Source organism: Orbicella franksi, chromosome 8 (genome assembly GCF_964199315.1).
Source record: "Orbicella franksi chromosome 8, jaOrbFran1.1, whole genome shotgun sequence".
Taxonomy (NCBI): domain Eukaryota; kingdom Metazoa; phylum Cnidaria; class Anthozoa; order Scleractinia; family Merulinidae; genus Orbicella; species Orbicella franksi.
In genome coordinates this window covers 2253201-2270352 of record NC_138152.1, presented here as the reverse complement: position 1 = coordinate 2270352, position 17152 = coordinate 2253201, and the positions used below count along the sequence as shown (strand labels likewise).

At 39.9% G+C, this 17152-nt stretch overlaps 2 protein-coding genes and 1 pseudogene across 2 annotated transcripts; 1 reads left to right on the top strand and 2 right to left on the bottom strand.

Moving 5' to 3' along the window:
* The first annotated feature begins 1791 nt into the window (after positions 1 to 1791).
* LOC145496253 (uncharacterized) lies at positions 1792 to 2565 on the top strand. The gene is made up of 2 exons (XM_081475950.1): positions 1792 to 2127; positions 2310 to 2565. Exons 1-2 carry the CDS (start codon positions 1886 to 1888, stop codon positions 2563 to 2565), a joined length of 498 nt encoding a protein of 165 aa, XP_081332076.1. The 5' UTR covers positions 1792 to 1885.
* A 675-nt stretch (positions 2566 to 3240) lies between these two features.
* Positions 3241 to 7306, bottom strand: LOC145496197 (uncharacterized; annotated as a pseudogene).
* A 312-nt stretch (positions 7307 to 7618) lies between these two features.
* On the bottom strand, positions 7619 to 8706 carry LOC145495600 (uncharacterized). The gene is made up of 2 exons (XM_081475231.1): positions 8382 to 8706; positions 7619 to 8026 (listed from the first exon to the last, which is right to left on the bottom strand). Exons 1-2 carry the CDS (start codon positions 8415 to 8417, stop codon positions 7619 to 7621), a joined length of 444 nt encoding a protein of 147 aa, XP_081331357.1. The 5' UTR covers positions 8418 to 8706.
* Positions 8707 to 17152: the final 8446 nt, after the last annotated feature.

The following is a 17152-nucleotide window of genomic DNA, read 5'->3' as shown; positions in this document are numbered from 1 at the left end:
TTTGCTATGAAATCGCTGGAAATCTGTCCGCCATTACTGAAATCGTGTTCCAGCAGGAGCCATAATCGGGGACGGAGACCGTAAGCGCGCGCCATTTCTAGTATTGGGGTTGTCCCCATGATATGAGACAATAATTCTATTTTTAGAACAAATTGCGCCATCGCCTGAGGCACACGCGCGTACATGCTGCGAGGATTTTTGCGGATGTCGCGCGGGGGAAATGGCGTCCGAAATTCCCGAAATTTTGTCATGTTTTTGGCCCACAACTCAACGCGTTTAGGTCTGTTGGAATTTTGCTTAAGTATTTTCGTCATAAGCTGCTCCAGTTTGAGTGAAGTAAGGCAGTATCGAATTTAGGTATGTTCCGCTTTAAGCTTAGATATGGTATCGCTGACCAAGTTGTGTTCCGACGGATGCTTCTTTTACATGAGCTGTACATTACTCCACTCTAAGTTTCACATATGTAGAAGATTAACAGCTCTTCGAAACCACAGCAAAAAACTAGTTGTATGTTTGGATATAGCAGCGTTTCAGGACGTCAAAGTTTCCCTCCTCTTGCCACAGGCTTGCAAGGATTTCGCCAGAGTCTATCTCGACCGAAAAGTAAAACAAAAAAAAAGTAATGGCAAGTTTGAGTTTCGCCTGAATTGTAAGCAACGCTTCATGTTTTATCAAGGCCCAATAAGCGACAATAAAGTTTATGTCTGTAGATGCTGCTCAGTTTTGTTTGTGTAAAAATAATTGTCTGTTGTCGATTAATAAGAGCGCCCGCCTATGCGTGTTTTGTACAGTCAGTAAAACATGACAAATTGGACTTCCCACTTTTGTGAAAACGTACATCGAACTCATATAATATCTCTAGTTTTTAAATATGTTTAAGGTTGATAAATGTTTGAGAACATATTAAAAGCTTAGCTGAAAATATGTGAACACAGCAGAAATAATCAGCAAAATTACGACGACCCTTTCTTTAATCAACTCGAATAACGATTTTGATTTTTTTTGGTTGAGTTATCAATTTTCCTTGTTTCTTTTATTTTCGCCGCGTAAAATTTCACTATGTCAAAGAAACACACATGATATTAGTGGCCTTTTGGCGTTCGTGAAAACTGTTGCAGCGTCTCGGCACAAAACACCACGAAATAAATCTTTGTCAAGGTTTGTTGACAATTGAAAACAACGACTCGGACTTGAAAGAGCGCGCGCTGCACTATGCAAATGAGCTACTGAATGTACGCGTCAGACTTTCCTTTCAAAAACTTTTGCAAACTCGCCAAACAAACAGAAACCATAAGAAACTATCAAAAACAGGGTTTGGTTATGATTAAGCATTTTTTAGGAAACTCACAAATAAACTCGATACCAGAGTAAAGAGTTTTCTTACATAACTTTTCTTCACAGAACAAACGAAAACCTGACGCGTACAACTAGCGCGAGCAGATATTATTCATTCACAGCGCGAAAAAAAAAAGACTCACCTTTTCCATTAGCTCAGAGCATAAAACTACATTTAAGAGTCCTGGTTCTTATTCCCCGCCTTATTCCCTGCCATCGCTGTGAAAAAATCTGCAAGAGAATCTCGCAGCTCTCACCATTTGATCACTCAACGTGACAACATCCGCGCGAGAGCCCCCGACACGTGCGCGGATCCGCGCGGATATATGACGTCAGGATGGCGCAATTTGTTCTAAAAATAGAAAAATTGTCCCATATCATAGGTGCGCGCGGATCCCAAGACTTACGGTCTCCGTCCCCGATTATGGCTCCTGGTTCCAGTTGAGTCCGCGGAATGGCAGCGGAATGCATCAATCATGACGTCAGACTCTCAACCCTTGTTGTTGATTTCAGTGTTGTTTAGTAGGCTCTTGAGTAAAAGTTTGAGGAAATGTCCGACGTTTCTGACGAATATTTCTCCGAAACTTCTTCAATCAGTGGATCAGAGTCTTCGGCTGAATCTTCTGAAAGTTTTTATTCGACAGCTGAGGACGTAGAACGATATGACGACAGTTTAGAGCCGATTGCAACCGAAGAAGAGATAGCCAGCTACGCAGAGCAGCTTGCTATCGAAGAAGAGGCAGAGGAGATGCTCTGGAGCAGATTTTCTGGTGAAGTTGATGTTGGAACTTGGTCGGTACTACTTTCCTCTTTGCTTCTTTTGACTATTGCGAGCATTTATCTAAACTTACTCACTTTACAAGTCGGATCGCGAGAGGCTATTGCTGGATGTTCAGTTGCTCTCTTACCTTCGGTATTGCTATCTACAGTTGTGAAACTTATTCGCGGGCCATTGGAATGTTGCATTCTTTCAGGTGCAAATGCTCTAACTGTTCATTGGAGTTTGTTGTCAAGCCTGATGAGTGCAGATGCTGTTCGGAAGTTGATCGCTGTTCGGAAAAAATGGAGGAAATAGATATGGAAGGCGCCTGTATTACAACACATTCAGGCTCTGATACTGTTTGCCTAAATACGTGGGTATTGCAGACTGCTGGAGTGGGACCTAAAACAAGACGGAACAAGTCTTATTCAACCACGATGACTCAACTAAGAGCAGCTGAAAATGAGTGAGTCTGTTTTCGTGTAGCTCAAATGATTCTTCAAAATGTGAAGTCCCAGTAACTTACTCTTTTTAAGTTAGTTATGTTTTGTTGGCAACGTTTGTGGCATTTCAGTTGTTCTTACTACTTACGAAAGTACTAGACGGATATTGTATATTAATTATCTAGAACTTACCTGTAGATTTTCATAACCCTGCCTCCATTTTCTCGTTTTAGTGATCTTTTGTTATTTTAATTTTCATAAATTGATATCATAATTTGCAGAAAATTATGCTATTTGGTCCATGTACATCTAACGCATTTTCCTTGAAATTGGGATGATTCATTAGTTTGCATGTAAAAATTACTTACCATGGCATTGTTCTTTTTCAATATCTAGATTCCATTGGCATTGAACCAATTCCAAGGCATTGAACCAATGTGTACACATGCCAACTATTTCATTAACATTGATGTTTAACCTCTGAGACAATGAAGTTAGGTAAAAGCATGAAAACATGTATTTCAGTCTGAATTGGTAATATCCATGCATCAGCATTTTTATGACATCCAAATGTAATTTATAGTATTGGAATACAGAGAAATCATAAGTTAAGTTGTTGATGGCAAAAATCAATGTTCCTGTTTTTGGACGCGACTTGGACGTTTCCTTCAAACTGATTATATCAAGAATTATGTTCACCGAGTATTAATTAGCCTTCTGCTTTTGTCAATTATTTTGGTTGCTAAAATGATATGGAAACAGCAAGGGGACTGTGTAGTGGCATGCAGAGAGAATGTCAGAATGTCTCCTCTAGCTGCTGCACTGCCCTTTCTTATGTCCCTTTCTTGGTTTGCCACACTTTTTACATACAGGTGCTTTCCTTTTGGATGTGGGAGGCTGGGTGACTTTCTCAAGTTCTGCAGTTGGAGGGCATATCAGTGTCTCCCTTCCTTTCCTTGCCTTATACTTTTCCTTGGCATCTTCACTTGTCTCTTTGTTTGCCAACATAGTGTGTAAGGCCTCAGGAATCTGTCCGTTCAACTCATCCTTTATACACTTTAGATCTGCCCTTGGTGTTGAAATTAGGGTTTCATATATTTCAGACACATAATCTATGGAAATTTAAATATGAAAACTGAATTAATATACACAGTCATTCAGAACTACTATCGATAGGACAATTTTAGATTACAGTATGAATGTTACATGTTCCTATGGTGAACTGCTTTCTTCACAATGAATGTATAAGTAACAAATAGAGCTCCAGATGCACTGTGAATGATAAAAAGAAATGTAAATTCCAATACTCTAGTCGAGCTAGCCCATTAGTGAGAGTAGTTGGCCTGAATGTCAATAATACTAATGAATAAATATTATTTTTTCCTCTTACATGTATTGAAGGTGTAGGGGTTGAGTGATTTAAGGAAAAAAATGCTTCAGACTTGGGATAAAAAAAATTTCAATAAACAAAAAAAATTGTGCGCAGACTTAGTTTCTGGTCATATTTACATCAACTGCAGTGTTTGGCTTGGGAAAAGTACTGCTTAGAGGTAACCCTCCCCCTACCCCCAAATATACTTCGTGATCACCACTAGTTTTCTGATAGTCAGAATATAGTATAATAGACAGCTTTAAATTTAATTACCATAATTTTGCTCCACTTTCACCTCTCTGACAGTGGCTTCACCCTCCTTGAATTTTGCATATGTCACCTTTAGCTTTGGATTGCCTTGATCATCAACTTGTGCCTCTCTTTGAAGGTTGTAATTAAAATGTATGGCAGAAAGGATGGTCCTGAAAAAAGTATTATAATAAATGCACAGTAAACAGCTGTTAAGGAAATAACCCCCATTGTAGATTAATAATATACACTTAATGTATGGTCCCAAGGGAAAGGGTTAGTTTTCTTTTCCAGAGAGTTCTGATACATGTTTCCCGAGACAAAGTCAAGGGAAACATCAGGACTCAAGGGAAAACAAAACCAACTTGTTTCCGGAGGGACCAGACATCAAGTGCATTGTTATATATTTAGACTTTCCCTGCAACAATCACAGCAAAACCCACAAACAAACAAATGTCGTATCCAGCGCAGGCATCAACTGTGGAATTGTATCCCAGTCAGGAATTGATCAGAGGCAGGTGAACAAGAATCAACCAATCACAGTGCTCGTTTTGTTGAGTGAAAGTCTAGGAATATAGCAATAGTTATTATTATCTGTAGCAGCTTTTCTACTGTTCAATGTAACTGGCTTCACAGATTTATAATATTAATTTTGACATCATGACAAGAACTAGTGTGCTGTTATTTTCTGTCTTGTCTCGACACCCAGCAAGACTGATATCGATATGATAGCTAATGTCAATATTGATTATACACAATAAATAAAAAAAATTCAGTGCGGTGGTTTTAGAATTATTCTAAAGCAGCAATATTATTTAAGGGCCTGAAAAATCAGTAAACATTTTGTGGCAACAATACTAGTGAACCAGCATTTAGACTGCAACTGTTGGCCATTTCTTTCAGGCCACACAACTAATTTAGGTTCTTACCTGGCAAGTATCCCCAGGTAAGAGTAAGTCAGCATCTTGGGTGCAAACTGATTCACGACAGAGTGATAACCCTCAAGACAGCTTGTTTGTGCTACTGGAGAAGCCTTCTTAATTGCCTTCAACAGAGGTGCCTGGGAAAGTACTTCACACAGTTTTTCATAGGTGACTGACCCTGTGAAATACATATATACATGTACATGGCTTTATTGGTGCCATATAATGAACACATATAAAGAACACAAGTATACTGTATGTACATTGTTATTGCATTCCACTATTTATGCCACATTACCTGAATTGTTTCTACTAAACATAAGTGAAAAAAGAGTAAATTTTCTAGGTGTTGAAAGTCATTAACTGTCACAAGAGCATTCGTGAATCAGTAAAGATGTTCAAACACAGTGCCGTAAGTACCTTTTGTTAACCAAACACGAGGGCTGGTGATTGGACCATGTGCACACTTGTTAAATAAACGGTTTGGAAGCTCCTTGTGCTTGTTGATGATATGTGACAAAAGGCACAGAAATTTTGCCAGTATGACTTCCCCTTGGTTAGGCATAGTTGAGGTGACTGAGCAGTACAAGTGCCTCACACATGCCTTCCGCCATTTCCCAATTACCTCACACCCCCTCTCTTTGCTTAACTTGATAAGAGCCTTCTGTATTTCTATTTTGGAGGGAAAAAATGAGTGCAAAGTAAGGCTTTCCATGTGATACTGTACAAAAAGTGTTATAAAAATTCTAGTTTTTCTCAAATGTGTTCAATTTACCACCTGATCCAATATATCCATAATATGCACTTGCTCTGTATTAAGCTGACCTAGCAGGAAAACAGTAGTAAAGAACTAGCACTAGTGTATGTAGTATTCACAGACTGGTATGAATCTTACTTTTACTAATGTGCCATAGGTCAAAGAAGTGGTCAATGACAGGCTTCCCCAGCTCTTTGCACTTCTTTGGACAAGTCTCCCGCATCCACTTGGCTATTTGCATATGTCGATCAGAAATAAAGGCCTTTATAATCATGCCTGTGCCAAGCAGGAAGGCAAAAGCCTTTTGGTGGCCTGTAAATTCCATGTTGCTGCTGCTACCGGCTTGATTGGCCTAAGGAACAGTCAGTTTCAATTGGCAATCTTAACATTCATTGTGCCATGACATGTTGAATTACATGTACACTGTTAACATACGGAAATTTTGACATTGTGAAACATGCAATAGTTGTATTATCCACAAAAAAACATGGTGTAATTTGTGGATTTTGCAAAGTTATTGAAATAAAATTACTATTAGTAATACTAATTGATATTTCTGGTACCTGGATCAGTACAATATGGATGATGAGGCCCACAGTGCAACAAAATACGGTGTAGGTTCCATATTTTGCTGAGTGGCCCATACTGTCGTGGCGGCCATCCCCTGCAAGCACAACTTCTTTACCATTCAGTTTTTCCAGAATCTGAGCCTGGTAGTTGCGCCAAAACTTCATTATTGATGGTATCAGGAGATGCCTCTGATGGTAATAATAAGTGGGTTGGGAATACACAAGCATCCCCATGTGCTTGAACACCAACAACACTTTGTAAACAGAAGCACCTGCACAAAGGATTGCGAAGCTCAACAGAAGGTTTCCAGCAGGAAACCTTCCAAGGAGATACGGCTGACTCTGCCAAACGTAACTTCCCTGGCACATGCTGCAAGTTGTCTTAATCGTTATCATTGTCCCTGTCTGTGACACACTGATATGAGGACTTGTGGCAAAGCACAGGTGGCAGTATTGGAATAGGAGCAGTAACTTTGATAAGAAGACAATTCCTTTTGGTTCCTGTTGCACATTCTTTCACTCACAAGTCAACCTAAAAGAAAAATAAAAGAGAGCAGGGTGGGCGGTAATCAGTCTTAAACAAGAAAAACCAACTGCAATAAGTGCTTTTAATAGTATTACTTGAAAAGTAGCTGTTACAGTAGCATAATTCTTACCTTGGTTTTTCACCCTTTTCACTGTCATCATCGTCTCCAGTTTTCATGTAAGTGGCATCTAATTCAATGTCAGGTGACCAAAATGGGTCCCCTTCATCAACATCCATTGCTTGCTCTCCCTCCCCAACTGCCGCATCTTCATCAGCATCATCATTATTATATATCACATCCTCTGTTGGTGCTTCAGGTGTGTTAGTGTCAAACAAATCATCTTCACTAGTTTTGGTTCCTAGGAATAACATTACAGTTTTTAGACCTGTCCTAGAAGATATCCATACCCTATGACAGTTCCAGGACATTATGTGAGGAAGGGGACTCATCTTCTAACCAAACTGTAAGAAAAAGTGTAGGGTAAACTGGAAATTGTGTAAGTTCAACTGCTAGAACACCCTTGCAATTAGGGAAGGTAGGGACATTGCTGTGAGCCACATAGTATTCCATAATAAAAATAAATAAGTAAATAAATGTTGCTAGTCAAAACTTGAACACATTAACTCATAAAATAGATAACTGCACCATAACCAGTTACAGGCTTGAAGAATATTGTGTTTAGTTTATATCTGCATGTAGTCTGTTGTTGTGTTTACAATGTATTGTTTGGTCTTGTGGTGTTCTGTGATAATATAAGGCTCACCTGAAGATACTAACTGTGGCCTTTGGCTCATTTCTTGAAATGTTTTGGCCCAGTTTCTTTGGTTTTCTTCCATTTTCTGATTAACTGATTTTAGTCGAGACTGTCCAATTTTTACTTTCCTTTGAAGTTTTTTCTTTTCACTCAGCAAAACAAGGCAGTTGACACATGATTCTTTCTTTCTGTGGGGTTTTTTGCCCTTCTTGGGAGATACCCGGCTTTGTGTAGCGGATTGTTCTGCGAGCACCTCAGATGAAGTGCAGTCCAGTAAACTGTGAGAGGTAATGGGGGATACTACAGGCAGCTGAACATCACTCTGACTCTGGCCTGTCTGAAAATGCAAAACAGTCATTCATGTTTTTTAATTATGTTGGCATATAATAATAGTCATACATAGTAGAACTATAAAACAAAAATAGAGAAAAAATTACCAAGGTAAGTGAGCTTAACCTTTCTAAACCAAGAGAAATAGTCATGCATGGTAGCTATATCAAAGCTGATTAAGGCTGCCGGCTGGACATCGCTGGACTAATTTGTTGTTGTTTGTAGTAGAAACCAGTCAATTTTTACTTCCTATGCATTTTAAGTTCTAGGAAGTTCTTTGCCTTGCATGTATCACTTGGCTGAACTAACCACCCTATCTTATTATTCCTAGTTATTGAACAGAGATCTCTACAAATTAATACCTCATAACTGATGGGAGTACTTGACAGAATGTCCATGTATGTGTCTGATCCACAAGTGAGGGCCGGAGAACCAGGGGCTGGACAAGGATCGTTCTGCGAGAAATGAAATAAATAAGAGTTGTGCTAGCAATTGTAAAGCTTTATGTGTTAGTAAGATAACTTACGGAAGCGTCTCCGGATCCGGATGCTACAGGCGACATCAAAACACGTGGACATTGGTCAAATTCCTCCTGGCAAGAAATACAGATATTATATTTTTATCAAACAATCACTGTTACTGGAAAAAGGCAGTGCAAAAGATAGCCAAATGGGGACCTTTATTGTGTCCTTACAGGCAAAACATTTGTGCAGGTGCTGCTCCTTGTTGCTGGGACTGGAGGCGCAGTAGCAGGCTCGGAAACCAATTCCTTGATGATCTATAGAAAAAAAAGTATTCAAGTTATAGCTAGTTATGTGTGAAAGAAACATGCCATCATGGATAGGAATGTGAGATCTGAAATGTCGCATAATTTTTAGAGTTTGTAGATACCGGATACTGAAGACATCTAAGATGCCCCGTACGTTTTCCGGTACCTATATGTCTTGTTCGCCGGAAAGGGCAAATAAACTAAATAAGAGTGTATAGGAGAAATAGTGACCCAGAACGTCCGACTCTAGAACTGTTGCATACTCCAATTTTTTTCCTCGAAAGGGTACATTTCATAGGGCCTGTTTACTAGGAGGTAGGGTAACAAACAAAACACACATGGTTTACCTTACGACGACTCCGCTGTGAAAGAGGTTGTTCGACAACCTTCTTCCAAATGGTTGGTACAGAATGCAGCAGAAGATATCTTCTTGATCCCTCGAAATGAATTGTTCTGCCAAAGCAGGTTTCGTCGAAGTGTTCGGAGCAGACCATGAAGCGTCCCGCCGGATTAAAATTTGCTCGATGCGTTCGAACAAACCTTACCCATTTGTCGCCGTCGCTCTTATTTGCAGGGCTTGTATGCAACAAAACGCCGATACTGTGATCTGAGTAGTTGCTGCAGCCTTGAACTACACAACGACTACCAGGCATTGTCCGTTTCACCACTCTGGAAGCACGGTTTTATAAAATTATTTTACAATAACACGCTCGGATATCGAGGTTTTGTATGGGAAATTAGCCATGTGCCTTCGGTGAGTTGAGAGTCTGACGTCACTTCCTCTAAATTGTAACCGCGTCTTCTCCTGGCTCACTGGAACACTGTTCGGTAATGGCGGCGGTAAATATCGCTACCTTTCCCGTTCGAAAAATGTGACTTCCCTTACTTGTATCAAACCCAAATTTTGGGAGGTAAGTGAAAACAGCATGTACTTTCAGAAAGCGTTCAAACATAAAAGACGGAAAATTTGATTTTAGGGGCACTTTAATTGAGGCTGATAGTTAAGAAGTAAAAACAATGTTGTCCCTCACCCAAGCAAGAGTCCACCGTATAAGAAAACAGAAATCAACAGCCGATGAAAAAAGCTTTCAAGACTTCCCATCAGTTTGGATTATTTTTTGCTTTGCGTTGCTGGTTGACATATTTGTATTCACCTGGAAGCCAATACTACGACTTGAGGTGTGTTCACTATTCGCCGAAATAAGCCAGTGGGAATTCCAAAATCAGGAAATCAACAAACTGAAATACAACAACAACAACAGCAACAACAACAACAAAAACCTTTATTAGCGTGTCTGGGGTATTTAGCATTGCTGCTAATTGGGGACACACACAAAAAAAGAAATTATGAATGTAAAAATGAATAAGTATATATTAAAAAGTTAATAAGTAAATGGCGGAAATGGCGCTTACCACTTAATAGCAGAGCTCCTGCGCGCCGAAGGCGCGCGAGGGGAGCCCCATACCTTAGAAAATTTGGTAACCCATCGATCTGAAAGATTTTGGTTGTCACGTGACTGTCCCTACTTACGTACGTACGTCCGTCCGTCCGTAGGCCAATACCTTGAAAACTAAGAGAGTAGCACCACTACCATAGCTACATCTTTGATTTTGGGCGTCCACGCTATTGTTAATTGACAGCTGTCACAACAAGCTATCCGCTGACCAGTATCACGTGACTATATCGCGGGCTGAGGTTGAGAGCTCATCGAGGTTGCGTGTTTTTTTTAAAGTTGACCGCTGACCAGTTACTGGTTTAATTATTGGATTGCGGGCTCAAGTCAGGTTATTTCCCTGGGGAGAAGGAAGGAGTACTCGCAATGGCAAAATTGCGGCGCAAATTAACCCCTGGCACGTTGTTGACTTTTCTTCTGACATATTCCTTGTACAATCGTCTCTTGGAAAATCCCTGATATATTGCGTACGTAATTTCTACGATCTTGGTTAAGCTTGTTGGGTATAGTTTGTTAAAATTTAACTAGAAAAAATAGCAAAACCACACGCTGAATAATTGCATGCTCACAATTGATCATTTTTTGAGTTTCTGATCCAAGAAAAAATATTTCTCTTTTTCCTTTATCTTCAATAGCCCTTTTCACGGTTAATTTTTCTCATTTCCATTACAATGTTATTCAATGTGGATGCGAGGCAATTTCAGGCTAAGATTACAAAATAGCCCGAAATTGCCTCACATACATGCTAGATTTTATTGTAATGCAAATGAGCAAAGTTAACCGTGAAAAGGACTATTGTTGCAATCAGAGGCTCCGCTTTTAGGCTTGGTTAAATCTATACATTACAATGCAATTTCCCGTAACTGTTTTCGATTGAGGAGAGTCTGGAAATCGCTAAACCCTGCAAATGATAACAAAAATTTCGCCATTACTCTCTGAACGAAAACAAAAAAGAAGGAGAAAAAAGAGTGCTGCTTCTGGAAGTAGTCTACATTTGCCAAAAAAAAAAAGCTTCAAACGTAATTATTTAAACAAACTTTCAATGTTGCTACAAGCAAGCTTTCTTATCAGTTCTTGAACTGGTGGAGAGCTTGCTCGCAGGCTATAACTAAAGGGAACTCGTGGTAGTATTATTTAACACGCTTCTTAATCTTACATGAGTTTTTGTTTTTAGTTGATCAGTAGCGGATTCCGATCTTAGATACGAAACTAAGCCCAGAATTTTTATCTCAAAATAGCAAAAGGCAACTGATCAGATGGAGCCATGATAGCATGACAACATTTTTCGTATTCTGGAGTGCTCCTGTCATTGTTCGATCTGGTATATTAATTTCGTACGTATTTAAAATTGTTCAAACATTCTAGTCTACGTAGCAAGCGTTCCCGTACGAAGAGCTTTTCCGCATTCTGGCCGCGCGTAAATTGAAGCGAGAGCAAAAAAAATCGGCGAAGCAGGGAGTGGTGTTTCGTCGATTTTTTCTCTTCGTACGGGAACACTTGCTACGCAGGCTACAAACATTCTAAAAACTATTACTGTCTTTGGGGGGGGGGGAGGGGGGCTATTTTGGTTTCGTTTCGTTTCGTTTTGTTTTTGTTTTTCTTTGAAAAGCTACAGTAAATCTTAAAACCTTACCTGTTATCATCTTCCTCTCGATAGATATAGCGCTTCTGTGTGCTAATTGAGCCATTTTGGTTTAAGCGGTCTGACGCTAAATAAAGATAGGCGAGGCAAAACAGAACACGTCGCCAGATAGCGACCAATTTTTGAAGACCATTTCAAAAAGCTTGCAAAAGTAGCCAGCTCTCTCCACGTCTATGTCTTAACATGTCTATTTTTGGTATGCGTCGGACCGTTAAAACCAAAATCGCTCAAATGGCGCACATACAAACTGTAAAGGCTAAATCGAAAGACCAAAAAAAAGGTATCAGATAGTTTAAAAGGAAAACCGTGAGGTAGGTTTTAGAGTTTTCATCGAATTTTGAAATCCACGCAATTTCCTACAGAGCTTCATACCAATTCAAAGCATACTTTGGTAACCTGTGGTAAAGAGCGCTTCAATAATGATTGGTCAAAAAACTTGACTTCACTTGACAAGTTTAGGAGACTCCTAATTTAAGGTGGCTGAACATAGTTTTTGATACCTGTGTTTCATTCACCTCTTTATCTGAAACCCTTGATCCTTTGGTCGCCAAAAAAGCAGCAAGCAAGTTAACACTGTTAACAACACAAACTTTGTTTGTTTTTTTTGTGTGTGTTTTCGTTTTTTTATAGTTAGGCTGACGACGTTTGTGCCATTGCCATGGCAACATGAACGAGTAAAACACAAGTCTTTAAAATCGGTTTTGTTTATTTGCAGAAAATCTAGTCATTAGATTTTCTTTAAAATTTGCATGCAGCAAGCTTGTAACGATACTCACAAGCTAACAATATTTTGATAATAATTTAGCAGCGATCTTTACTTTTCCGTTGTTGAAGGTTCGCTGGAATTTCTAGAATTCTTTTTGTTAAATTTCATCTTTTTTCAGTACTCCATTTACTTATTTCCTAAAGTACTTTTGGGCCAAATTTCGTGAAATTCTAATGAGTGGTTCTCGAGAAATAGGCTTATTTCCTAGAAAGCTATTTCGCATTCAATCGCACTATTTTGACTTAGTACGCATGCGATGCATTTAACTGAATTCTTTTGGTTACAACGAAAAATCTGAGGATTGCTGGGTTCTTTGACGACGGATGGTCAAATATCTGCATTTTTAAGGGCCCATTAACCGATCTTTTCGAGCCGTTGCTAAGGAAAATTTAGTCTCGTCTAACCTCCTCATTTTTAGTTAGTTCAGAGTTATTTCATGTGTTTCAACTTTTTCATGACCAGAAACACTAGTGATGACGTCATCAGGCCACGCCCATGGTCATGTGACTAATACAGAAAAAATGCAAAGGCTCTCAGGCAAATTACTTTCTCGGGATTTTTTTTCATTGCATATCAAACTCACGGGGTACAAATAGTCTCTAATTGAATTTTGAGACCACGCCCACTTCAACGCCCCACTTAAATCGAGGGCGATTTTCGAACGTTATATCATCGTGCTGATTCTCTGTATAAAAAGTACTCAATGTACCACTGAAATATTAAACTATAATATTATGGCTTTCCATTTTGTATATTTTCTTACTTTAAAGTAAAGTTTCTCCCTCGTCATTTTCACCTTTTTCCGGAGCGGTTCCGTCAAAATTAACAAGGCGTACATGATCAAAACACGACCGAGCAAGGAGTCTTGGGCGATATCTCTTTTACATAGGCGCAAATTGAAAATGTACCGCCAAAATCAAAAAGTGGAACAAATTTCCTTTGTTTTGATGTGTAAAGTGTCGAACAAAAAGCAGATTTGACCTCGTCAAATGGCCTGTCAAAACAGCTATATCTTCCTCCTTTTGCTTTTGTCCAGTTTTATAAGCGTGAAAGCAGTAGGAGAGGAATCGGGAAGCTCAGAAAGTGCTTCGGGGATTAATCTGCCGTCGTTTACGTACGAGATAGACAAGTAAGATTTGTAAAGCTGTTCTCCGTAAGAGTCGGAATAAATACACTTTTCAGGCTAGTTTGTGTTTTTTTTTTCTAAACTCCCACCGATAAATTTTCGTTGCAGTTTACTAATCTATACGGTTTCAAAGGAACGTAAAGAAGAAGACGGAGAAAACCATCAGTCGGTCCTCTCGGCTGTTGTAAACAAAGTGTTTGAGCGATCAGGTATACGCGGTGTGATAATCAATAACCGCATTTTAGAAGTCTTCAGAAAGAAAATATTCTGTCTCCAGAAAGCGGTCAAGAGAGCTAGTAAATGTGGCGGAAGGCAATTAAATGCACTTCTTAACAAGTTGGAAACAGGTCCTCGGTATCAATTTAAGGTGTATTATAACGAGGTTGATGTGCATCAACTAAAGAATGAGAACAACCGGTTAAAGGGAGAGAAAAGAGCATTAGAAGAATCACTTGTACAGGACGAGGCAAAGCGATTGCGAGTTGATGAAAAAGCCTGACAAGCTCCTGAGACAGCTGAGAAGAAAGGGGCTTTCTACAAGAAAAAGTTTGTGCAATTAGCCAAAAAGGTGATCAAGAATAGCAAAAAAGGTAGAGGCCCTGCTAAAAAGAAGTTTAATGATTATTCTAAGCACCACCAGAAGAGAATAAAACCTGTTGAAGGAGGAGTGCCAAAGTACACTGTCCTTCCTTGGGCTCTACAATTTTATTGCCACCAAAATTGAAGTGCTTAACACTGATACTAATCAGTATGAAACTTTTAATCTTGTTGGAGAGGGAGAACTGACATTGACAGAGTCTGATCCAAAGGAACTTACTAATGATGACCTTGATAATATAAATATGTGGCTCTATCTAAAAGATAAGTTCAATATTTCAAACGAGGCCTGGCATGAAATTTCCATGAAAACCAATGGTGTCCCCAATGCCTATTCCATCAAGAAGCAAATCAATGAAATAAACAGCAAATGGGCCTTGAGACCGACTCCAGGGGATGCTGAGGGTGTTCAGTTAGGATATGCAGAAAGCTTGCAAGAGCATATTGTGAGGCTTAAGCAAAATGGAGAAATCAAAGATGGAGAAACTATTAAGATCAAGCTTAGTGGTGATGGAACAAATATCGGAAAGAGGCTTACAGTTGTTAACTTTACTTTTACCATTCTGAATGAAAAGGAGGTGGCAATGGATGAGAAGGGGAATTACATACTTGCTGTTACAAAAACTACAGAGACATATGATAATCTAAGAGACAGCCTAGCCTATAAACGTGAATACTTTTTAGGTGGAGACTGGAAATTTTTAGCACTGATCTGTGGTCTAGGCAGGGCAAATGAGGATTATGCTTGTGTGTGGTGCAAGTGTCCCAGGCAGCAACGGTGGGACACAAGCAAAAAGTGGTCAATTAATGACCCCACATTTGGTGCTAGAAGTATTGAGGAAATAGCAAAGTTTTCGACTGTCACTTTATCAGAACATTGCATATTACACAACAAGGCTTGGAAAAATACAATGATAGAGCCTGCAAAGATTTCTTCAGATCCACAAATCACAAAGGGGTTGATGCTCTCAAACAACTGTTTCTGAAGAAAAACAGGATTCATTTCCTGGAAGCAGCAGGATATGAAAGAGTCAAGAAGTTACTTTCCATATTTATGGACAGGGACTCTTAATGTTTGCGCTACGCGACGACCAGTGATGAGTGGCAGTGCAAAGGGTAGAGACACCAGGGTCTGGTCCCCGTAGCGAGTTGGGGACCCGAGAGAGCGGGTAAGTGCTTGGACAGTTGCTATGGAAACCGCTACCACAGCGAGGCTCTTTGCACCGAGTCATACCGATAAGAACGGGCGGAGTAAGAGGTAAGGAAAGATAAGGAAAAAAAAAAAAAAAAAAGGAGGGGGAGGGAGGGACGAAAATGCGCAGGAAAATCCGGTTAACGACAGCTACGCGTACAGAATCAAACGCGGAGGCGGACGCAACAGGCGAAACGTCCCCCAGTGGAGCTTATATTAAACGAGCCCAGGCTTGGGCCTTGCTTCGCTAAACATCAAGTTCTGCCAGCGAACTGGACACCAATTAATGTTTGCGCTACGCGACGACGGGCGAGGAGTGGCAGGGGATACAAAGGGTTGAGGCAGGGTCTGGTCCCCGTAGCGAGTTGAGGACCCAATAGAAGGCTGGGACGGTTGCTATGGAAACCGCTACCAAACTGACGAACCGAAGGAGAGGAGGGCTCCAAGCACTTAGAAAGAAATAGACCCTGGCCCGAGCCTAGCATCACCGCGCGTAGAACCAGACATAGGAAGTGGGCGAAAAAAAGACCACCGACGAGATGTAAACAAAACAACACGAATAATTTATTAACAACCAGCCACAACGGCGGATGCGACGAACAGGTCAGCTGTTGGGTGACCTGGCGGAGAGAATCGTGGGACGTGTGGACGTTGACCAGATACGCGTCGCTAGACAAACAACCGAGAGAGTCCTGATCAACGAGTGGGGAACAGCTGCGACGTTTGGGGGGTGGCGATTACATTGGAAAGAAATACAAAATACGTACAACATAAGCCATGACCCTGTGCCCCGTTAAGACTTAGCTTCCGTGGCAACCGTATACATGAAGATGACAAAGATTGACCATATTACAGGAAGATCAATGGATGGTGTCTAATTCTTTTCTTTTTTTTTTCTTTTTGCACGCCGTCACGTTTAATAGGGTCAGATCTTAATTACGAACAACACTACCTTCCATGTGAGAACCAAGCACTGCTTCTCATATGATCTTCCGAATTACTAACCTTTTTTCTGCTACTTGAAGCCAGGAAAGGTAGAGAATATTACATCCTAGAATAATTGTAAGACAGATATATGCCTATTGTTTAAGTTCATGTCTCTTATTCGGTAATTATTGCCACTATAGTTATATAAATGGTGTTCTACAGCACAGTAAATTTAAATTTCCGTACGAGACCGATTTCATTTATCGCTGTATTTTTAATGAAGAAAAGTTAGACCCGGATCCGCTAAACGTGACGGTACGTTGGAATTTTAGGAGCTCTCTGAAAAAGCGCCCTATGAAGCATGTCGCAGGACAAACGCAAATCAAGCAAAATATCTCCCAGGTTGTTTACCACCAGTACATAGAGAGACCGATTCGTCACCGGTTTGAACAAATGGCAACTAAAAGTCCCTGATGGTAAATTCCGTTCGAATAGGCCATTTACTATTTACTGAAAAAAAAAAAAAAAAAAAACTCTCAACCGAAGTTTGACCTGATCATAATTCCAAGATGGCGGTGACGAATTGCAAATGCTAATAGTATTTTTCACTAAAATATTTCGGTTGAGAATTTTGGACCACTTTCGCGACAATTTCCGACA